Consider the following 24732-nt stretch of genomic DNA (forward strand, 5'->3'; position numbering starts at 1 on the left):
TATGATAATGAAAGCAAATGTCAGTATACTCACTGTGATCCCACATATTTTTGTTCAATGGAATCCTTAATGCAGGAGCTTTTGAGGCAGTGGAAGGGGAATAAGAAGTCCGCCAAAAACACTAAAAGTAAATCTATTTCAGACAATAACTTTACCATTGATGAACTACATGTGATGTTGTATAAGCACATATCATTTTGTGAAATGAGTTCAGTGATCAAAGCCAAATCTTGTGGTATGTGTGCAACATTGCCTGTGCTTTAAATTTGAACACATAAATAAAAAGGTGTTACAGTCCACAGGTAGAAGTGAAAGTATGCATTAACTTCATGTTGGTCAGAGAAGGCATCCATGTCTACATCTCTGTGAATTGGAATGGAAACAGTAGGAATTTGCTAAACCAAATAATATGAACATGTGTGCCCTTTTGCAGGAGAAGATATTTAGTTTCTCCATATTTTGGGACACCCACTGCTTGGTACTGTTAACAATATATATTTGTTTCCAAACCACTTGACAAAGTAGAATAATGAATCATAAAGCTCACAACATTATATGTCTAAATGACAGAGACATAATTGGCATCATTTGATTCAAACAATGGTAGACAGGAAGACAATGCAAAGGCATGCAGCGCCAACAAAGCTATGTCTGAACAACGTTCTGTAAGGCAGCCTGGGGATCAGTCATTGTTCCCCTGTCTTTCTGCATGTCTCCTTCTGTTTAATTAAAACACTGTGATAATGTGACAGACCCAACCAAGTTGACTGCAGCCACTGATCTCTGCTGCCATAGAAAGGAGTAAACAAAGGGCAAACCTTTAGCTGCACCACGCTTGAGGCAAATGCAAACTTTTTTCTTGTAAACAATAATAATAATAATCATCAATCATAGCTAAAGATGCTATCATGACTAAACAAACAAATGAGCAGTGTACAGCATCAAAATATCCATGAAATAAATGTATGATACAGATTAAATTAACTTTGCAGAGGAATGCCGCCCTAACAAAGCTCAGTTTGACTGATGTTCTGTAAAGCAGCCAGGAGGATCAGTCATTGTCTCTCTGTGATTGGTGGGTTGTCTCGGCAGCGAATCATCTCCAGCAACATGGGAATTCTCCCCTGCTGCTGTTTCTCTTTGCCAGCAGAGAGAGAGAGAGAGAGAGAGAGAGAGAGCGAGAGAGAGAGAGAGAGAGAGAGAGAGAGAGACAGAGAGAGAGAGAGAGAGACAGAGCGAGAGAGAGAGGGGGGGAGAGAGAGAGAGAGAGAGACAGACAGACAGACAGAGAGAGCAAGAGAGAGAGAGGGAGAGAGAGTGAGCGACAGAGAGAGTGAGCAACAGAGAGAGAGAGCAACAGAGAGAGAGAGAGAGAGAGAGAGAGAGAGAGAGAGAGTGAGCGAGAGAGAGTGAGAGAGAAAGAGAGAGTGAGCGAGAGAGAGTGAGAGAGAGCAAAAGAGAGAGAGACAGAGAGAGAGAGAGAGAGACAGAGTGAGCGAGAGAGCAAGAGAGAGAGAAAAGAGAGAGAGGTTACATGAGTGATGACTAAACAAAATCATCAATAAGTCAAATGAGTGTTTGATAAGTTATCAGATACTGAAGAGGATTCTGGATTAATTATGGAGCTATCCAAAGGAGTTTTTGCTGCTTCTATAAACTACTGTATGTGTATTGTACATTTCATGCCCCAAACTCTCTGTTTCACAGACGATAGTACGTTCAGCCAAATCTGTACACCAAAATTAAAATGATATTGATTGATCATGCAGTAGTCTTGAAAGTTTTGTCCACTTTGTGAGTTTATAGCAAAGCCATTTACTGTAAATAAAGTATAGTATACGATGAGTTAATAAATATGAAGTGATGTTCACGTTAATGTAAGAGTGTTTGCATTAACTTGTCTTGAGCTATTCATAAGCTAGGCTTGAGTTATGTTCTGTTATGATATTGTTTGCCAGAATTGAAAGCGATTAGGTAAGTCAGATGGTTAAAGTGATACTAAAACAAAAATCCTATTCTATTATCTGTATTATTATCAAACGCTCACCCAGGTATGCTTGAAAGGTGGATGGTTAGGTTTTTCCCTCTTCAGAGAACAGACATGTGAGGTGACATGTTTTCACTGCAGAACAAAGAGTCGCCATATCTCTAAAACTCCCCGCACAGCTTCTGCAGCGCTTCTCACCTGTATGTATTTTTTTCTATACATGTCTTTGTGCAGGTTCAGCTTCTCAATTTGGTATTTCACAATGCTGTCAAGCAATGCATGCTGGTATGTATGTGGAACTTTCAATGTTCAAACTTGGCCAATGATATCTACATTTCATGTTTCTATAGATATTGCAATAATCGTGTAGTGGTCTGTCTGTCTGTCTGTCTGTATGCCTGCCTGCCTGTCTGTCTGCCTGCCTGCCTGCCTGCCTGCCTGCCTGCCTGCCTGCCTGTCTGTCTGTCTGTCTCTTACCTCAAAGACAGATCAGTCGATGGCTACAATCATTTTTATCATTAAATGTCTTCTGCCCATAGAAAGAGCTTTCATAGGTTTCAGAGGTTAGTGTGTGTTTGTCTTTCCGTGTATTTCTTGGGGGGTAGGGGTGGTTACATCCCAGACGTGTTACCACGGTGACAAGGTGCTTCATGCCGCCGTCGGGTCTCGGCCAAGTTGGGCGCCATGGTGACTGGTTGGTGACAGACTCTGTGACGAGTCCGCTGGGACACCATGGTTGGGTCAACCTTAAAAACACACACATAAGCAGACACGCATGCAATGCATGCACGTGCACATGCACTTGACACAGGCAGTTAATATAAATGTAAGCCACACATAATTAACACATAGGATATGCAGATGCAAGCTTTTTGCATATTACATGCATACAGTATGTATAGTATGAAAAGCACTCACACATGCCGTATGCACACTGAACTCCAACCCACCCGCTGAACCTATCTATTCTAGTGTGTGCATGTGCGTGTGCGTGTGTGTGTTTCATGTGACTGTTAATATTAAGTTGAAAATTAGTTTTTAAAAGCAGCAGAACGTCATTTCACCTGCTTCTCTTTTGCAGTGTAATTGTTTCCAGGCAGTTTTCTCAGTTATCGCCTCCACCCAAAACATCCATTAAAACATCCACAGTATCATCATTGCATGTGTGTGTTTGCGCGCACATGTTAATGATTTGCCTCAGTATTGGGACGGCCTAGTGATTTATATTTCTGTGTTGCAAATGCGCCTGCTTGTCTGTGTGTGTGGGTGTGCGCGCGTTTCTATACACACATAGACATCCACATAGTAAAGCAAGAACCCTGACAAAACAAAACAAACAAAGGAAAATAAACAACAAAAAATGTCTATCACTAATGCAGATATAAGACGCACACAGACACATACTCACACAAAAACCTTGACCAGGAGGACAGGAGAAGGCAAGGAGCCACAGTTTGAGCTTCCTGCTGTGTGGGGTCATGACCCCTATCAGACTCTGTGTCAGTCTGCCTATTGTGCCCTGGGTAGCGCAAAAACACACACACACACACATACACATACACACACACGCATTAACTTACATGGTCTCCATGACGATGGTTGGGGCGACAGTAAGGCGGCAGGATGGCGCTGTGGTGTTCTGATGAGAGGACCCAACCTAATCATCATAATATATTCACTGTATCTGAGCAAAGTCTACAGGTGTAAATACATTAGTGTTGAAGTATTTACATATCTGTGAAAAGTGAGTTAGGACAGCATACGGGACAAATGCAAATAGTTTGATATATACTGTACATTATATATAAATGTATATTATATTTTATATATATATATATATTTATACAACCAAACAATAAAAAAAAGAATGTTTTTTTACAAATTGTCAATAATACTGAGGAGCAGATTTTTTTGGTTGTGTGTGTGTGTGTGTGTGTGTGTGTGTGTGTGTGTGTGTGTGTGTGTGTGTGTGTGTGTGTGTGTGTGTGTGTGTGTGTAGTAGACTTTGACCATCAAGACTAAATGAAGAAAAGAGGGGAAGAAAGCTTCTGAGGGAAGTAACACATTATTGTGAGTGTGTTACCATTAACAATGTACATTATAACAATCTTGTGTAACAAGTTAATTTGAACATGTTATCAATTTATTTAGCTACTTTATTTGACAGACTCATATGTGTAAGTGAACATGCACAACTCTTTCCCAAAGCCAGGCTACGAGAAAGCCAAGAGAACCTGCCGAGTTACTGTGTGAGGTTGTGTTTTAAAAATAAATCAGACTCAGGAAAACAAGAATCTTTAGTCTTTCACTTAAACTTCAGAATAGCTTTTGAACAGCTCTCATTAAACCTTTTTCAGATTAAGAGGGACTAACTTTAATTTCATGTCAGATTCTACATAGATTATTCTTAATAATAATCTAGATATTCTTGTATTAATCCTAATAATCATATTATTTTCTGCCCTATTATATTCTATGTCCATTCTAATCAACTTGTTGTGACTCCTTGAATAAGGAAGGCTGTGCCTTGCATTGGGGCACAGAGACATAGGATAGTATAGGACCTCAGAAGCAGTGTATTTATAGTTGTTCAAATCAGTAAAAACGTGTTTGTCCTCACAAAAGTACGGTAAACTTGAAGATAGACCTTTTCACAAACTCTTATCCCATCTCAGAGAATGTTTATCTGTCGCCCCCTTTTGGTCAGTAAATATATGACAGTCTCTGACTCGCCGGAAGAATTGTCAGTTTCTGTTTGTGGCATCTAGTGGACAACCGGTGAATTTGACTAAAATAACAAGTAAGAAGAAGTCTGTAGCGTTGCTAAAGAAGGTTCTGGGGAAACTAATAGAGTTCAAAATGGCTACATTTAATTCAGGTTTGCTATTGTTATTATAGTTTACTGGCACACATACTTTCTCAAAACATGCTGTGAGAAATATACATAAATGCATTTATATACTGAAAATATGCCAAATTGGATGACAAACAATATTAAGAAATTCATGAGAAAATATAATGACATTACTATTTGATTTACTTTCTACTTTTTACTAATACGTTCTATTTCTTATGTCCTACACTTTGAAGAGGGCACTCGGAAGACAATTTAGGCACACAGTAAATGGCCATCCATCATGTCAGTGGTGGAAGAATATTTTACTTTCGTAAAAGTAGTAATAGTGTAGAAATAGGCTACTCTGTACAAGTAAATAGAATTGGAGGGATGAAACCCTCTTTTTAATGGTCACACATGCAGAGCACACAGTGAATTTTGTTCTCTGCTTTTAACCCATCCTAGTACCAGGAGTCTACTACTAGAAGCAGTGGGCAGCTAATGTACAGGGAGCCCTGGGAGCAATGGGAGTGAGGGGGGAAGGGGGATGTCTGGTGCCTTGCTCAAGGGCACCACTGTAGGGCAGGAGGTGAACTGGGACCTCTCCAAGTAACAGTCACACTCCATTTTTTTAGGTCGGGTCGGTGACTTGAACCAGCAACCCTACGGCTCACAGTCCAAGCCCCTACTGACTGAGCCACTGCCGGACAAATAGGCCTATCTATAATAATGCATTATCATTTAATTGTTGCGTAGACCTATATTTTCTAGGCTACTGTTAATCTGAATCTGCAAAACATCTAGTAGGCTAACTAATGTCATTAAAAAGGCTAGATGTATTGAGGTAAAAAGTATAACATTTATGTCTGAAATGATGGGAACACTCAAGTAAAGTACAAGTAGCCTACTTCAAATTGTTCTTAAGTAGGCGAGAGTACAGTACTTGAGTAAATGTCCTTAAATTACTTTCCACCACTGCCCACAAGTAATGTGGCTACATCAGGCATTATCCAGTCGTTTTGGCTTCATGTATTACCTTACATCACCACATCAATCTCGAATAGCCAGACCCAGTGCCGGCACTGGCCAGACCTATCTCCACAGCGCTGTGTCAGGCCTGGAGAACTGCATCACATGTTTCATAAGCGATGTTGGACCGACTGTCAAGAGAGTTCCCGTCCTATTCTTATTCCCACCGGTGGAAAACACCGTTTACCACATTGTAACCATATGAGACCGTAACACCTTGTATTTTAGACTAAGCTAAATAAATCACGGAAGACTTGGTGGGGTGGGGTGGGGGACAATACAAGCAATGATGTATTGAGCCTGTAAAACAGAATTTGAGCAAAAACGGAAGTAGGCTACCGTGCATTATCTTGACTCCACCTAGCCCTCCTCTGACCAATGAGTAGAGCCGGCATAGCATCCTCCAGTTCGCGGGAAACCGGCTGTCCAGATACAAAAAGGACCCCGAATTAAACGACCGTAATTGTTATCAAATCAGTGTTTCATTAATCGATTAATTTCAAACTGTTACAGTAAACAACGGAGCAGTGACACAGTTTAAATCCACCGTATTTCCAGGACTGCTGCCCTTGCCGCTATGCTAACATCCGACGCTTGTTAGCTAGGTTGTCTTATTGGCTAACAGGAACATTGTGCTTCATGCGACAGGACAGAAAATACAACTGACTTGAAAGAGACAAAGGGTTGCCTCTGTCAGACACGAAGCAGAACTGTTAACATGTTCAATTTAGACCGTTTTCGTTATGACAAGAATGCAGCGACGACAACAAACAAAGAAGAGGATAGCGGGTCCAAAAGTCCAGAGTCTGAGAAGGAGAACAAGCCAGGTAACGTTTTCTAGCAGACGTTAAAGCTAGCTTACGATGCTGTTAGCCAGATGTGTTAAATATGCTATCGTTAGCAGTAGTTAAGTAACATTATTATATTAACATGCTGTCTTTTGCTGCAGGTTAAATTGACTCTTTCCCACAGTAATAATAGTGGGGTAGACGTCTATCAAACCTGTCATTGTTTCTGATCTAACGTTACATTGAGCTTCAACCGCTTTATCATTACAATTACATGTTTGTGTCTGTGTTGTAGCAGGGTAATATAGACAACATCACAGTATTTTTGAAGACAATGTGTCGGTACCAATAATGTGAAGGTTTTTTGGAAATGGCTAACGATATTGCAGCTTTGACACAATGTCGCTCTACTCTGCATCCCCTAAGACCAGCACAAATACTCTTTTTGACACTATCTTGATGAGATCTCAAATGTCAATTATATATCACCCCCTGTAGTCCATGTAGATTAAAAAGGGAAATGATGCGGCCATTGCACATTGTAGCAATTGATGCTCATTAATGATACCAACAAGGTGCGTGACTCCTGATTCTCAGTTGCAGTACAATAGAAGGGAAGTCTAGCCTAAAGTCTTCAGTATCTGAATGTCATGATGAAGACATATTTTCATCTGAGAGGCAAACGGCAGAACATCAACATCTGCCATAAAAAAACAAAGTAGCTGCAATCTTTGCAAATGAACAAGACATTATACCTTTACAAACAATTGTTGTATTGTGCATTATTGCTATGAATCATCTGCTAACTTGTTTTTACCATTTTGCTTTCCAGCTAAGATGAAACCTGTCAAAGCCCAAACTAAGTCCAATGCCCGAGGAGTGGTTTTTGAGGAAGTCCTTACAATTGACTTGGAGGAGGATGAGCTCCTCTCTGAAACCAAAAACAAACAAAACCTAACCAGGAAGTCCAAGTAAGTGTAAATTAAAATAACGTTGTTTTTCACATGCTGATTCCTATTGCTTTACAGTCTTGGTGTCTGTCTTCTATAGGAATCCCAAGGGGAAATCATCCAAAAATTTGGCATCGGATCACACAGAGGACGAGGACGACGAAATGCAGGAGAACAGTAACAGATTAATGGAGATGTTTCCTCAGTTGACAAGGACGGAGGTAATGGAGGTGAGTCGAGATTGAGGCTTTGCAAGTTTTCACCCTTTAACACATATTAGTTCGACTCCAGGAACATCCTATGCTAATTTGCAGTATCTGTATTGCGGTGTTAGTCGCTGTCAAACCTTGATTGATCAGATCTTGATTTTTACTGTACAATAACTCTAGGCTAAATGTGTTATAAAGTATTTAATTTATCTAACAACTAGCTACTATTTGAACATTGTTCATAAAACACAATCTCTTTTAATCTTTTAACCTTTAATCTTTTAATATACTGATTTTTCTCTAATCATAGCACATTGATCTGTTCCATTTTCAGGTCATTGGGAACACAAGCTCATTGGATGATGCTGTATCTGAATGCCTTTCAAAGTTGGGTGATAAAGGTAAATAATTACTTTTTCATAAGCATATTTTCACAGTCCATGCTCAATTCCTGTAAGGCGTATCATAAAGAAGGTTTAGTGTATAGTTTGAGAAAAGTCATCAGCTTTCCACCAAAACCCTATAAAGTAACAAAAAGTTTGTTTATAATTTTTGTTTGTGTTTATTACTTATTCCATAATATCAGGGCCATAAAGCAATATCGAAATATGGGGAACATCTTGCAGTAAATACACACATGCACACCTGCCTAGCTGTTTTTACTACTTTTGAGAACATTGGCTGTTTTTGTTTTCTCAGCCCCAGACCAAGGCAGGAAAAGAAAGCCAGATGGATCCAGCAGTTCTCAGGAAAGCGTTGAGATTCAACCTAATAAGAAGAATAGGCCATCGCAGGTAAGATAACTAATGAAAACTTCATGGTTCAAAATTGGTTTGTTCCGCCTTATGTCCAATAATTGTTTTAAAATAATGTATTTTCGTTTTTACAGACCAATAAACTTTTGCAAATATTGATGAGAGAAAAACAAATTATTATTTATTGAGGGTAGATGCACAACAGACAAACTTCCACATAACAATATTTAGGCTGATGATGTAAACAATCTGTATGACAATTTTGGCTTTCCCTCCACTGCCAAATGCAAATCTCAGTAAGATTGTATTTATTTTAGGTGGTAAGGGGGGTTCCTCTCAGCTTTGTATTGACCTTTCTTGTATTTGAACCAAAAGTGTTCTGATGAAGAAGAAGAAGAAGAAAAAGAAGAAGATGATGAAGATAATGATCAAGAGCCCAGCTTGGAGAAGCAGGAAGCCATGGTGAGAAGACTGCAGAAAAGGTTTCCTGACCAGGACAAGGAGGTGAGTACACACAGACGTGTGCATGTGTGTAAAAATCTGCTCCTGGAGACACATACTGTGGCAAGAACTAACACAGAGGTGGTAGCTCTTTGCCAGGTGTTAAACCCCCCCCCCCACACACACACTTTTTGCCCCTGGCCCGATTTGGGGTTGCTGCTGGTTGTGATCCCATCGCAAGTTTGTGACTGAGCCTTTGAGTTTGTGTCACATGATACAGTATAATGTGACGTTACAGCGCCAGAAGCCTAAAAGCTTAAAAAAATAAGAACATTCACAGTGTTTCCCCTGCTGCCATTGTCTTGGCACTCACTTTTCACATTGACAGGTGCTCTTTTATTAAATAAACTAAACGCTTATGCTATTGATCTAATTTATGTGCACGTTTCAGTTTGTACTGTCTACTTTGCTCATTCACGTTCTCTCCTTTGCTCCATTTTGCGAAGGACGGGGCTTCGCAGCTGACACACGTGCGCACACACCTACAGAGCGGAAGAAAGGAGAGGGGAGAACTAAATAGAAACCGCGCAATGCACGAGCACAAAATCTCCCCACGCCATGCACGCAATCCTTCCCCAAAGCAGTAAACCTAGGGGAAACACTGATTCAGCTCTCTAGCTTTATGACATCTCGCACTACTACTTAAGCCTCGTGTCTGTTTATTAGTGTAAGCAAATTTAACAAAAACTCTATTAAGTGTCCCAAAAAACAATGACTGCCTAAGTCGTGTGTACTTGTTTTTCATCTGTTTGCAGCTGTTACTTGAAATGACTTTACATCTGACTTTATATCTTTCTCTTGTTTTGTATGTTAATGCTTATGTAAAGCACTTTGAATTGTCTTTGTGTCTGAAATGTGCTTTATAAATAAACTTACCTTACAGCCATGTCGGACCACAATGAGAAAAAGAAAATGTAGATTTTGTAAGGCTGTTTCTAGAAAAAGTGGATCTTGTATTTTAGTTCTGACTCTTGGTGATGCCTGTCTTGTTGTAGGAGCTGCGGATGGTGCTGCAGGAACATGACTGGAATGTTGAGGATGCTCTGCAGGTTCTAAAAATGTTCTCAGACCAAGGTACGGACACAACAGCAGTCATCTGAATCAAGCCGCCTTTTCACTGACCTCATCTATGTGTACTTTTTAAACAGATACAGATTCATGCTAAAGTCGTTTTTCTTTTTTTCTATTGTCAGATGATACCAGTTTCAGCTGTCCTGACTCAGAAGAAAAGAAATCCAGGAAATTGAAGAGCAAAGACAAGTCAAGCAAGGACCACAAGAGGAGCCCCAAAGATCAAGGAGACAGTAAAAGTAGAAGAGATCGAAAAGACTCAGAAGACCACATGACTATTAGTGAAACGGATGAGGACAATAAAGATGATACAGATGCTACAAATGACAGTGACGATTCAGAATCAGAAAACAGTGTAGTTTACAAAAAAGAACAACCCACTTCCACTCTGTCTACATGGCTTAATAGAAGTTCCTTTGTCATGAAAATACCTACCTCTTCCTCCCAGAAGCCATCTTCCTCTACCTCTCAGATGCTGTCAGTATTTGCCAGTGGGACCAGTATAGCTAAGAAGCAGGCAGCAGAGAGAAAGAGGAAGGCACTTGCCTCAGACGAACGTGTCAGTTCTGAGGAGGAAAATGATGATGAAGAGAACGCCGTTAGCAGTGAGTTTGAAGACTCTGATGAGGAACTGGATTCTACAGGTGGCATGTCGGATATGAAGAAAGCGATGTTCAAGTTCTTCATGGATTCTTCAATCGATGAGCTGTCCCTGATTTCTGGATGCTCTATTAAAAAGGCCCAGAAGATATTGGACCTGAGGCCCTTTGATGGCTGGCAAAGCCTTGTGAGTGTGTGTGTGTGTGTGAGTGTGTGAGTGAGTGTGAGTGAGAGAGCTCAAATAGATATCATGCAGGTGATTGCTTCATGTCAAATAAAACAGTTTTCACAAGTTGTCAATGGTAAAAGTTGTAAAAACAAAGAGCTACAGGCAATCAAGTGCGCTCAATAAGTAGAGACAAATCATTCCTTTCAATCTATGGATATGGAATAGCAGAACTCTTCACCTCCTGACTCCTCTCGCATCATAATCTCTTATCAGAATTAGTTTTCATTTTTTTCAAAGGTATATCTGTCAACTGAGAGTACATAATACAGTAATGGTGCATAATGATTATGACAGGGTGTCATGTTGGAATAATAGGGCAGTGACTTATTTAATATCTTTGTATAACCCAAAGTCTACAATAACAGTGTTGTTTGCACCTATTATGTGTATTCGGCTTCATAAGGTGTTCCACAAGATGGGCTTAAAACCACTACACTACAGATGTGTTTGCCCTGATTTTAGATGTATGAAACATAGCAAGGCTTATCCACTGTCGGGTCATTTAATGACTTCTCAGAGTACTTGCTAATAGATTGCGTGTCGCAGCATTTCTTAATACAGGTAGATCACTGTGACCTGGTCATTTTAAAAGTAGCTCACAAGCCAAAAAACTGCGGGCACTCCTGGTGTTAGATACTCGACATATTGTGGGAATTATAACGGTATATTTTTTCCTTTTTCAGGTTGATTCCTTCATTAAGAAAAATGGACTGTCGGAAAAAATACTGCAGGGCTGCAGAGTTGTCCTAAAAGAGCGGAAGGTTGTCCTGGGGCTGATGTCCAAATGTGAGACCATTTCTTCAAAAATGGTCAAAGAGGTCACTGAGGTGATGGAGACGGGCAGAAGGGCCATGAAACAGCCCAAGCTACTCAACAGCAAGTGAGTAAATGCACATAAACGCAAACCTTAATTTATGAGTAGTCCATAAAAATGTTAATATACACTGCTCAAATAAATTTAAGGAACACTTTGAAACTACATCAGAACTCAATGGGGAAGAAAAAAAGAATGCAGGATATCTATATGGACTGGGTAATGTGTTAGGAACGAAAGGATGCCACATCGTTTGATGGAAATTAAAATGATCAACCTACAGAGGGCTGAATTCAAAGACACTCCGAAAATCAAAGTGAAAAATGATGCAGCAGGCTCGTCCATTTTGCTGAAATTCCATTGCAGCAAATAACAATGGTACTCAGTACTGTGTATTGCCCCCACGTGCTTGTATGCATGCCTGGCAATGTTGGGGCATGCATAATGAGACGACGGATGGTGTCCTGAGGTATCTCCTCCCAGATCTGGACCAGGGCATCACTGAGCTCCTGAGCACAGGGCTCACTAGAAGCCGTCGGGCCCTCAGGCCACCCTCATGAAGTCTGTTTCTGATTGGAACCTTCTAGAAGGTTAAGGACCTTCTACGGCCCTGTCCAGCTCTCCTAGAGTAACTGCTTGTCTCCTGGAATATCCTCCATGCTCTTGAGACTGTGCTGGGAGACACAGCAAACCTTCTGGCAATGGCACGTTTGATGTGCCATCCTGGAGGAGTTGGGCGGTGTGTGCACCCTCTGCAGGGTCCAGGTATCGCCTCATGCTGCCAGTAGTGACACTGACCCTAGACAAATGCAAAACTAGTGTATAAGAGATGAGGAGGAAAAAAATGTCAGTGGCCTCTACCTGGAAAGCCTTTCCTGTTTTGGGGGTCGTCTCATTGTTGCCCCTCTAGTGCACCTGTTGTTAATTTCATTAACACCAAAGCAGCTGGAACTCATCAATAACCCCTTCTGCTACTTAACTGACCAGATCAATATCCCAGAAGTCTAATTGACTTGATGCTATACTCGGATTCAAGTGTTCCTTTAATTGTTTTGAGCAGTGTAGTAAATTATAAAAAACTAGAAGGTCCCCCTCCGCCCACACACGCAAACATTCTGACCCTGCATACACGCCTGGCCGCACACAACAGAGTTCATCATTATACCTCTGCCCCGGCGACAACAGAGTCTGGAGTTTTTGACTGACTGATTATCAGCCTGGCCTGCAAGCAGTCCTCTGTCCCTATCTGGCAATGTTGACAAAAGTGAAAAAACATTTGTGTATCCACCCCATGATTCCGATCGGCTCCTAAATGAAATGAGTTTAGTGGCCAATGCTTCACCCTTCCACCAAGTTTCATCAAAATCGGACCAGTAGTTTTTTCCGTAATCCTGTTGACGGACCCTTACACAGATACATTTTACTACATATTTCTGATTAAAAAAAAAAAAATGTTTTGTTTGTTATTGATTCTGTAATGTATAATCCTTACTTTTCAATCATATGCATCAGTGTTGATGGAAAATAACCACACGGCTCAGAAAGTGCACAAAATATTCTGTACTGTGTATTTAAGCCTATTATAAAGTAAATGGACTGCATTCGTATAGAGTCTTCTATCTTACACTATATATTTATTTATCTATTTTAGCTGTGGGCAGAAGAGTTTCACTATGATTACTCTGTGCTGCAAACAAAGATAATTACTTACAGTTAAATATATTAAGTGTCTAATAAGATAGTTGTTCCAAATGTTTTTAAGGTTGTTCCTTCACAGCTTATTTTGGACTTGCAGTTGTTACAAATTACAGGCTTTATGTCTCCTTCACTCGTGCTCAAGAACTTTCACACGGACAACATGACATGGCTGTGTGTGAGATGTAAAACCATCATACATTTGTTTTTTTTAATTAAAATGTGGGATGCAATTCTTGTTCTTAGTCAGTTATTGTTTGTCTTTCAGGCTCAAACTGAAACCCTATCAGCTGATTGGTCTGAAGTGGTTGTTGCTTCTGCATGAGCATAAACTGAGTGGTATCCTCGCTGATGAAATGGTAAGGCACCCAGCCTAGCACCTGTGGGAAGGGACAAGGTGCACTACCAGCATTCATGAGACATTGATCGCAAGTCCAAAGTAAAAAAACTAATGGACATGTAAAGATTTAATAAGCCAATTCAAACATGTAATAAGCCAAGCAGAACGGCAGGCGCTCACAGCTTATTTAAGTCACCAGTCGACTGTTACTGTGCCACTATCAAAGAGTGTTTTGTGGTTTAGTGAAGCTGCAGTGCTGTTGAAATCTGTCGGGACTCTTACTGATCGAAATGGGATCTGAAACTGTTCAAATATCTTATATTGCCTGTCCACCTGGCTCTTTCTTTATTGCGTCTTCTTTGTGTTTGATATGTGGCTGACTATCTTTCCATCTCTCTTTCTCTTTCACGCTCTCCTTCGCTCAGGGTTTGGGGAAAACTATCCAGGCTATAGCGTTTATGGCCCATCTATACCAGAATGGAATAGACGGTCCTCACCTCATCATTGTGCCGGCCTCTACATTGGGTACAATCACACACTTTGCTTAATACTAAGTGACCTAGTGACATACACTTAGATGATATTGTTAAGCATAAACGGCATGTGGTGTCTGTTGTCCAAGGTCGTGTTTACATATTGCAATTTGTTTGCAAAAGGACTTTTTGTAAGGAGGTAAATTGTGGATGTAGTTTCTATAACAGTAATGCTCTTGTCACCTCACCTGTTCTGGTGTATCTAAACTAATTGCTTGAATTTGCCATAGATACTACCTTGTTTCTATTCAGACTGCAGTATTTAAGTCTGTGTTTCTTGAACGTCCTGGAGCACATTCTTTTTACTTTCTTATTTTTAACTTAAAAAAGAAAAATCTAACTCTTTCATTTGTGATTTATGCTAATTTAATTCTGTCTTTCTTGCAGATAACTGGGTCAGAGAGCTGAAGCTGTGGTGTCCAAAGCTCAAAGTTCTAGTCTATTGTGGTATGTCTCTTTCATGTTGTCTTCCTTATATGAACCCTGCAATTGATCTGGGAATCTTAAGTATTAACTGTGATAACAGCTGTTGTCACTCTGTACACAGCCTCATTCAAGGTCTTTTTACAATTATGAGCTCTGTGTACCCACATGTTCTGTGCAGGATCTTTGGAGGACCGCCGCTACCTCAGACACGACATCCTCAATGAAACTGTTGTGTGCAACGTCATTGTGACCACGTGAGCAAATGCGCACACACGCACTCTTAATTCTATATGACAGATTTCTGTACGGGTGACTACAGGGCCATGAAGAGCCTGAAGCTATGCGTCACTCACGCCTCAACACAAAGTTAATGAGCACTTTTGTTTTACTCCATTTTGCTTGCTTGATTTGTTTTACAGGTATAACATGGCCATAGGAAACGATAGCGACCGCAGCCTTTTCCGCAAGCTGCGTCTGACGTATGCTGTGTTTGATGAAGGTCACATGCTGAAGAACATGAACTCTCTTCGCTACCGCTACCTTATGTCGATTAACGTTAGTTCACTGACCTTTTTTGTATTTTCTTCTATCCATTCGCCTATTTCTGTGGTATCTTCATATCTGTCATCAGAATGATTTGCATTTCGATCCAGAAGTATTGAACATAACAGCGTAGGATGTCTCTCTCTCTCTCTCTCTCTCTCTCTCTCTCTCTCTCTCTCTCTCTCTCTCTCTCTCTCTCTCTCTCTCTCTCTCTCTCTCTCTTTCTTTCCCTGCAGGCAGAGCATCGCTTGCTGCTGACAGGAACTCCTTTGCAGAACAACCTCTTAGAGCTGATGTCTCTTCTGAACTTCATCATGCCTTCTTTGTTCTCCAGCTCCACTAACCAGCTCTCCAAAATGTTTTCTATGGTGAGTGTGTGTGTGTGTGTGTGTTAGACCGCTATGCCATTTGAAGCTGGATAACACCAAATAACTGCACGCATACCACTTGGAAAAAATGCGCCTTTCTCTGTCAGATATTCTGATATGACAGCTTGGATTTTAAATGCTGAAACACAGTTCATCTAAAAGCAACAGCGCAGGCTGTGAGAAGACATCATCACGTTGACATCTTGTCTTAATTGTCTCCCTCAGCTGTCTTTTAGTCCCTTTTTTAAAATCAAGTGTAAGAAGACAATGTTTTGTCTTGCAAGCTATACAACCAGCCCAGAAAAATGTTGTTTATTTGTTTTTTTTGGCCCGTCTGACCACACTGTCTAACACTTTTCTGTTTTGGCAGAAATCCTATGAGGAGCAGAGCCGCTTTGAAAGAAATCGTATTTCACAGGCCAAACTCATCATGAAACCTTTTATCCTCCGAAGAGTCAAAAGCGAGGTGAGTTGATAAAGTTACAGAATTGTTTTGTGGAAATCTGGCATAAAAATGATTTTCTCTGTTAGAATTTATTTTAACAATTTGAGCTTTTGCTCCAACAACCTGCTGTAAAAGTATGGGCAATTTAATGAAATGGTTTCCCTGCGTCCAACTGTTAAAATCCACTGAATTCTTTCAAATAAATTCTGTTAAACACGTGACCAACTTAATTTCTTCATCATTTGTTTTCAGTATGCTCCCGAAGCACACTTCACACGAAAAGATTTTCTCGGACATCACCATTTGCTAAATGATGGTCACAATGAGAATAATTGTAGTTCAAACCCTGTGTAAGTATTGGGAATATATAATGGTCCTTCCTTTTTTCCAGGTCCTCAAGCAGCTGCCAGCCAAGGAAGTGAAGATAGCGCCCTGCCCAATGAGTGAGAAACAGCAGGTTCTCTACCAGACCCTTTTAAAAAAACTCAAAGCTTCCACCTACGGCGAGAGTAAGCATGATTTACTGCTTCCTGTTGTACATCACGGTATTACAGTATGTTGTGTGAACGACTGGTTAATAAATATGTGGTTAATAATTTCCCACCATGCATTTTCTCTGCAGAGCGTGAGTTGTGTAATGTGATGATGCAGTTGAGGAAGATGGCCAACCACCCCCTGCTTCATAGACAGTACTACACCACAGAAAAGCTCATAGCCATGAGCAAACTCATGATCACGGTCAGTCCAACTCCCGCTTGGTTGTTTTGCATCTAAAGTGTGTTTTGTTTGATAGTTATTCCCCACTAATGTCCCTCCTTTTACTCTTCCCTCTTTCCTTCCAACTCTTGGGTTATTTCTCTGCCTGTTGTTAAATGTTTCCTCCGTTCTACTTCTTCCCCCTTTTACAGGAAACAACTCACCTCGATGCAGACCCTGCGCTGATCCAGGAGGACATGGAGGTGATGTCAGACTTTGAGCTGCATCGTCTGTGCCAGCAGTACTCCTCCATCGGCTCCTACCAGCTTGAAAGCGATCTTCTACTTGACTCAGGGAAATTTCACCACCTCAAACAGCTGCTGGCCACGCATAGAAACAAGGTGAATACAATATGCAGAGCCAGGTCTGTGGTGCATGCAGGAGGAGTGCAGATGTGTGTACTAACAAATAAAAATTGTATCATGTAACTTTTTCTTCTGTCTTATAGGGAGACAGAGTGGTATTGTTCAGTCAGTTCACTATGATGCTGGACATTGTGGAGGTGCTGATGAAACATCTCAAGCATCGTTACGTCAGACTGGATGGATCCACACCCATAGCAGACAGGTCAGTGTTGTACAGCACATTCAAGACAGTTGTAGCCAACAAGGCAGACTCATGAAGCATAATCTTATGCATATGCATAGGTTGTCATTTTAATGCTGAAAATATATATTGGTTACCCTCCAGCTGATTCAGTAAGTCTAGCACATATGTTTTGCATATAACTGACTTATAAATGATAATGATAATTGAGGGAATATTATGTATCATATTCAACTTCTTTAACATAACATAAATTGTCCATCCATCCATGGATAACATAAATTGGTGCCACATGTAATTAAATAATTTATTTGTCCTGCAGGATTGTGTTGATCGATGAGTACAACATGGATCCTGACATATTTGTGTTCCTGTTGTCAACACGTGCTGGTGGCCTGGGCATCAACCTCACATCAGCTAACGTTGTCATCTTACATGACATCGACTGCAATCCATACAATGACAAACAAGCAGAGGACAGATGTCACCGTGTAGGCCAGACCAAGTAAGGAATTTCTTGGGATGAGTTTTACCCGATGATGATAATTGGACAGAAAACACTTCCACTATATGCATGCAGTTTCTGATGGAATTCAAATTTCAGATAATACACTAAGAATGATTTTCAATTCAGGTAAACATTTTCCCTTTCAGAACTGTAGTGACTAATTTAACTTATTGTGGGTGTCAGGACTGTACAGGTGACCAAGCTGATCTGTAAGGACAGCATAGAGGACTGCATGCTGCACCTCAGCCAGAAGAAACTAAAGCTGGAGCAGGACATGACTGCTGCGGACAGTAAGGAGATGTGGACACATGCATACGCTTTTTTGACTGCATGCACATAATCTCAGTAATGAACACATTAAATTAATTTGAATTTAACTACGCAATCTAAATGATCAAAACGACAACAACAAAAATGCTGTGATGATTGGCCATTTAGACCCAAGCTATAGCACGTAAACTGACTCTTCTAATAACAGACTTTTGCAAAACTTAAACAAATCCATGATAAAATGTTCATCAGTAAGGTTTGAGGTCAAACAAAGCTCTGCTGCCAATGAAGAACACGTCCTAAACCCTGCAGAGGAGGCCATAAGTATTTGTTGGGTAAGATAAATGGTAGATTATAAAAAGCCAAAAGCATAGAAAAATGTAATGATAAAAATAGACCCATTACTTTGACATTTAAGATCTGATGAAAGTCCCAGAAAACATCCCGTGTAAACACAGTGGGAACAGATTTGTGCGACTTTAACAGTTCAAACCAAATGACTGGGATTGATAATATGTTCATATCAGTTCAATCTTTCTTCCAGGTCGCACATTCGTATGTCGTGGCAAGTCAGTTAGCCGTATCGCCGGGCTCACAGTGTTTGAACCAGTTGACTTGCGTTAAGCCTAACCTTCTGAATTATTTGCAAATGATATTAAAAAATAATAAAAATTGTTTCTTCTTTAGGTGAGGAAGGGGCCATACCGGAAGATATGGCATCTTTGCTCAAAGCATCACTGGGAATGTGATACGCAAACTCATGAAACTTGAGCCTGGACAAATGCATTTATTATGGCATTCCTGTGTTTCTGCGCAGACTTGAGTGTTTTCACTGAAAACAGACACTTTGTTGTCTCTGCTGGAAAACTACTGAGAACCATAAGCTGCCATGAAAAAAGGTTCTGATATTGAGATCTGATTTATTGGGTAGCATGGTAGCTGTGCCTAAAACAATATTGTTTACATGCACACAGTTTCTGCGCCTACTTTGACTACGAGAACAGCGTATAAAGGCAAAACAAAAATGTTGCCTTTTTTAAATGTTTCACATGTTACGCAAGGAATTTCTGTAAAAACTTGAAAGAAAGGGTTCAGACCAAACAGTCAGTGACGCAGCATGTCACTGAATTAAAGTATTATTTAAGTTCACAGAACCCTTCTATTAATCATATTCAGATAAAGGTGCTGGTAAGGAAAATGATGCATGCTGGCTGTCAATGATGGGTGAAATGTTAAAGTTGTAGTACAGAAACTGCAAAGAGATGGAGGATGATGGATTTGTATACCATCGTTCCTACCTGGCAGTGTTGCATCTTGCCTGATGGACGTTACTCTTAGTTGCCAGCTCTTAAAAGAAGAAATTGTTGATATCAAAACGTTTTTGTGATCTACAGCCGCAGATGGGACGTACAGAAAATGTTCCTATTCACATTCATTTGCTCTGAAACCATACCCAAACAGTGACGGTGTCATCAGAATGTCAGCCAAGTATCTGGACAATTGTATTCTCTGTAAGTGTAATGTGTCAAGTTTCATCCTGATTTCATATTTTAAGTCAATTTTCTTGGCAACAGCTTTTTATACAGAAGATACATGGCCGTGTGGGTGTGGTTTAGTGCATTTAGTACACAATTCCAGTTTTTTCAAGTGAAAAACTAAAACAAAAATATAAAATAGAATGTCTTTTAATAAGAACAGTGCTTCATTTGGTTTCTTTTCTGTTTCTACCATATACATCTTGAGCTAAGTGACACAGAGAAGATAATTTAATGAAGCACCTGCTGCATTCATGTACTGTATACAGTGAGTGGCTAATGTGTTGTAAGTGTAAAAGCTTTTACTAAGTCATTTGTATGTTTTATAGGTTCCTGTTTGAACTAAATAATAAAAATTGGAATTAACGTTTATGTGGTCATCCCTTCAGAGTTTCACCAGGAGGAGCTGCCAATAGGAAAAGTATCTTTTGATTATGTATGAAATTATTATATTATACTGCCAGTGGTTTGGCAAAAACAATGTATTTGGTGAACATTTCAAATGCATTGAACTAAACTCCATGTAAGAAATGTGTTTTGGGAGATTCCCCCTTTAGTATCAGAATTTAGTTTCATGCTAATTTAAAAACAAGTTTAAAATAATTTAAAATGTGAAGAATTACAACAAAAAATACAAACCTGTACCTTATTTTTTATTGTTTTGATGATGAGGCTTAATGACATTTAGATCTCCAGACTGGAAGATACAAAGTTTGTTGGACTAATCCAATTGCTCTGAAAGAATCCATGAATTTGCTCATACAGTACATATATGTATGTGCATGGGGGCATACATGTTAATTAAGTGTGTTGCATGTGTTACTGTATATGGCACATGCATACGTCTGCCACTTCAAAGAAATGAGTTAAGTTTGTAGAAACGGTGTGTGAGTGTGTCTCCTGGTGGTTATGCATTATCGATACACGTCATTGCATCAGACTTAAGACGACTCAAGCTGACGTAAATGTCCTACGTTAAAATCCCTTTATGTTATGTGCGATGGATGCACAAGGTGTTTATCTTTGGTTAGTTAAAACTGAAATATTAAAACACATTTACATATAAAACAGCTGACAAAACTACTGAAGTTATATTATAGAAAAGGGAGAGTTTGTGTCTCATACAAAATGTTGACCATTTACCAGCTCTTCCGAAACAATCTGATACTTTATAACATCTTTAACATCATGTATGAAGAAAATGCTAAAATCTACATTAACACATTGGAATCTAATAACTACTCTGCATTGGGGGAGTATCGTCCACATCTGAAGCCTGTCAAGTGAGAGTCACATTTGATGGTGTAGGTGAAATAGAGAACTCCTTTGCTCAGCTGACAGCTTAGAGAGTGAGTTCCTCGCTCGGGGAAGACGACGCATCTACCCGCTACGTCATTGTAAAGCACATCTCTATCCCAGACTTCAAACCTCAACATCTGACCCAGTTCCACCGATCCAAAGTCGTAAGTCGCATTCCACACTGGGTCGTTGTTGTCCATCACCGTCTCGGTCTCCTCGTACATGCCATTGTAGAAGATCTTCACGTAGGCGTCTGTTTTCGTGAAGGTGTCCGCCCTCAGACCTGCAGCTCTGTGGATCTCTAGTCTGAGAGTTCCTCTGCCGGCCCGTAGAGGACAGCAGTGATGATCCAGGTTGGGAGTCGGGGAGCAGTTCTTCAAACCAAACGGTGCGTCCTGCAGCTGGTTATCTTTAATGTACTCCGTGACGGTGTTTCTCAGATTAGCACTGATCTGTGAGTCCTCCACCAGATGATGCAGGGGGAAGATGGCGTAAGAAACCACATCCGGATTGTCGTGGAGGCTGCTCATCCAGCTCTGGTATGCTTCAGATGGGTCCTCCTGGTAGAGGATAGTCTGGGAAGTACCTCTCCCCTCCGATAACCTCAATCTTATGGGTCATGAAGCCTTGGTAGAAGCCCATGCTCATGTTACCCTTCAGGAGGTTGTCACACTTGTTGGAGAAGGATACGTTGCCAGGGAGGAAACCAAGAGCCATTCGGAGTTCAAAATTCAGGCAGTTTTTGATGTCGGACTCGGAGAAACCCTTCAGTGTGGCCAGGCAGGTCCTGAAGGCAGTGATTCTCTTCACCTTACCACCAAGCTGGACCTAGGAGACGGAACACATAATGAAGGCTGAAAACTCCCTTTTGGCGTATCAGTAACAAGGTTCATCGTCCCTCCCTGCGTCATCATCTTCAGCATTATTTGCACTTTGCAAAACAAACTGCTATATCAAAAAGACATTCTGCAGCACTAAGGTGGTAAAATAACACTGTATGAACCACTGACCTGGTGTATATAGTGTGTTCCATAGGTGTCTATCAGCCGTCTGTACAGGGCTCTGTCCTGGCTTGTGTTTAAACTCTGTGGGAGTCTCTTTAGATGCTTTGTGAACTCTGCACTCAGCCGGGGGTGATCAGCCAGCCTGTAGCTGAAAAAACAAAAGCCATGTGGAGTTTACCCGTAACACAATGAGAATTTAATCTTCATTCTTATGTGAGAAACAATAAACGGTCAAGTTCACCTTAAGGCATCACCATAAGTTTTGCAAAAATATATTCTTTTTTGTCCTGTTCATTCCTAGAATTAATTTAAAACCATTTTTCTTAAACTATGCTCTTTTCAAAGTCTGTTTTCCTAAGAAAACCAAAGAAGCATCTGCACACATCTGTGACCTACAGTATATATGCTAGCAATACATTTGCCTTCTCTAAATTCAGGGGATGTCAGCAAAACAATATGAGCTAGAATGTGCAGATAGCAATAACTAATATTATTTTGGAACGGCCATTTCCACAATAACATCCATACTCATTTGATGTCATTTCCATTATCATAAGAATATATTTTGAGTGCTGAATATCAGTCTGATTAATTAAATAATCCCAGTAATAATACATCAATCAGCAAATTACATATAATTGCAAAGCACACCAACCTCACTCCTCTTTACCTGTAGTAGGTGCAGCTGATTTCATGGATGGCAAAAGTGGCCTTATCCACGCTGTGCTGCGAACGAGCAAACTTTGCCAGGTCAGAGCGGCTTCCTCCCATCACTGCCTTGCCAATATTATCTAAACTCAAGCCCAGGCCCCAGTTGTTGTTCACCAGGGAGTTGGAACTGCGCAGCAGGGACTCTACAGAGTGGTGCAGGGCGCTAGAAAGCTGCTTACTGCAGCGGCTGAAGGGACGCCAGTCGAGCACTGCAGCTGGGAGCCTCTGAATCTGAGGAGGAGAGACAAGGCAGGATGTTGAGTGGGATACAGGTAGAGGAAGAAAATAGTTACAGGAAGTGTGGAATACAGAGGGAGGAAAAAACACAGAGCAGGAGGAGCCAAGTGGTTTGGGTGGATTTAAGTGAAGGGATTGTAGAGTGAGAAGAGAAGGCTGAGTTTGATAGTTTTCACCTGTCCTCCTTGGAAGCGGTTTGGACACAGTGTACAGCTGTCGTTGTCTGCCAGATGAGCTTTGACATTGATGACATATGCCCCTGTTCGACGCATCCGCACCACATCAAAACCCTCCCCTGCCAGGTTGTGGCCCGGGACAAATGGGGCTTTCTCACACTCTGACCCTGAGGCAATGCGACAGCCCTGGACCCTGCAGACCTCAAACAGGACCAGTGAAGCCAATGTAAACAGAACGACGTTGCTCCGTTGGTATCCTCCAGCTTGCATGGTTGCCTAAATGTAACAACGTGGAAGGTGAGAAAGTCATCAGTAAAGTCTATATTTTAATGATGACTTCTTTGCAATGAAATATCCCCTTTAACATGAAACGAGTGTCGGATATGAAGCCTATTGTTGGCAGCATTTTTTGCCTTCATACGGTAGTTAAAGAGAATTTCCACAGGTTTATAAGTGAGCAGACTGCAGAGTGGTTGCTGATAGCAAACTAATAATCAAAGATGAATTATGTCTGTTCCACAGTAAATGCAGATGAGCTTCTAATCCTCTCTGCTTTACAAACTGGAGTAATCCTGCCACAGATGTTGTGTCAACTCTAAAAACGTGCACAACAGAGACACACACCACAACATGGACATGCACTCTTACCTTGGACTGTATTCTACGTCCCGTCCTTCAGATTGTGTCCTCGTCGGCGGAGTTGTCCCACTGCCTATTGAAATTCTTCTCCAGATTTTAACAACCAACACATTTGTTGTGCCTCCCTCTTTTTACTTATCCCATCAATGACTCAGCTCACTATAAAAGATGAACTGCAAACTGACTAAACTCTTGATCCTGCTGGAAATGAAATCGCGGTTGAGAGAGCTTTGGATTTACTGCTGTGCTGAAAGCCCGCTGGGTGCAATCTTTTGTCTGTCCTCCACCCTATGAAAAAGACCAAGCAGGGAGTTGCCCTGCTTCAGAGCTGCGTGTCTGTCTCTATGTCCCTCTTCCCCTCTCTCTCTCTCTCTCTCTCTCTCTCTCTCTCTCTCTCTCTCTCTCTCTCTCTTTCCCCAGTCCTTAACAATTCCCTCAGCATGAGTGAGTTTGTTTTCATGTTCATGACCCAGCTCTATGAATCCCTCACAGCTGTGTATGGATGTGTGTGTGCAAGTACAAGTGCAAGTGCATGTGTGGGGGAGGGAGATTCCTGTGCAGTCACGAGAGAAAAGATGCACGTCGGCATGAGCACTCTTTAAGAGAAATGTGTAAGAACGTGCATGCGAGTGTACAGTACCTGTGTGTCTGTCTGTTGGAGTGACTGTGTGTGTATTTAATGTCTGAGCTGGTCTGTCTGTGTACTGATAGCCTTTGAACACCATGAGGTCAGCTCGGCCATTGTCTGTTTATAGATGCGAGTGGAATGTTTGTGGTTTTCTTAGTAAGGTCAGGGAAGATAAAAGTGTTTCTCTGCGCTCTGTGCAAGAGGGATCATTTAATGTTGCTTTATTCAGAGAACCAGTCGGTTTGCAGACGTATGCATGCTTACAGAGTGAGTTCACTTCAACTGTGACTTGTGCATGTTGTAC

The 24732-nt window shown here is 40.9% G+C and overlaps 2 protein-coding genes across 2 annotated transcripts; one reads left to right on the forward strand and one right to left on the reverse strand.

The window, feature by feature from the left end:
• The first annotated feature begins 6228 nt into the window (after positions 1-6228).
• Positions 6229-20100, forward strand: smarcad1a (SNF2 related chromatin remodeling ATPase with DExD box 1a). Its single transcript, XM_029439561.1, has 23 exons — positions 6229-6679; positions 7473-7611; positions 7691-7820; positions 8134-8200; positions 8499-8593; positions 8930-9058; positions 10051-10129; positions 10249-10913; positions 11639-11835; positions 13733-13823; positions 14230-14329; positions 14725-14784; positions 14942-15017; positions 15183-15318; positions 15543-15674; positions 16045-16140; positions 16511-16628; positions 16742-16857; positions 17028-17216; positions 17324-17442; positions 17744-17926; positions 18113-18219; positions 18887-20100. Exons 1-23 carry the CDS (start codon positions 6571-6573, stop codon positions 18946-18948), a joined length of 3195 nt encoding a protein of 1064 aa, XP_029295421.1. The 5' UTR covers positions 6229-6570; the 3' UTR covers positions 18949-20100.
• On the reverse strand, positions 19759-24145 carry prf1.5 (perforin 1.5). Its single transcript, XM_029439563.1, is given in 6 exon segments — positions 19759-21605; positions 21607-21861; positions 22044-22185; positions 22708-22979; positions 23162-23437; positions 23810-24145. Coding segments are annotated over 5 exon segments (1572 nt in total). The 5' UTR covers positions 23432-23437; positions 23810-24145; the 3' UTR covers positions 19759-20972.
• Between the last annotated feature and the right edge of the window lie 587 nt (positions 24146-24732).

This window comes from Cottoperca gobio, chromosome 9, assembly GCF_900634415.1.
Source record: "Cottoperca gobio chromosome 9, fCotGob3.1, whole genome shotgun sequence".
Taxonomy (NCBI): Eukaryota; Metazoa; Chordata; class Actinopteri; order Perciformes; family Bovichtidae; genus Cottoperca; species Cottoperca gobio.

Coding starts and splice junctions, on each gene's coding strand:
- smarcad1a (XM_029439561.1), top strand. CDS start 6,571: ATGTTCAATTTAGACCGTTTTCGTTATGACAAGAATGCAGCGACGACA. Junction 16,629..16,741: donor AGCTTCCACCTACGGCGAGA/GTAAGCATGATT, acceptor TTTTCTCTGCAG/AGCGTGAGTTGTGTAATGTG. Junction 17,927..18,112: donor CACCGTGTAGGCCAGACCAA/GTAAGGAATTTC, acceptor TGTGGGTGTCAG/GACTGTACAGGTGACCAAGC.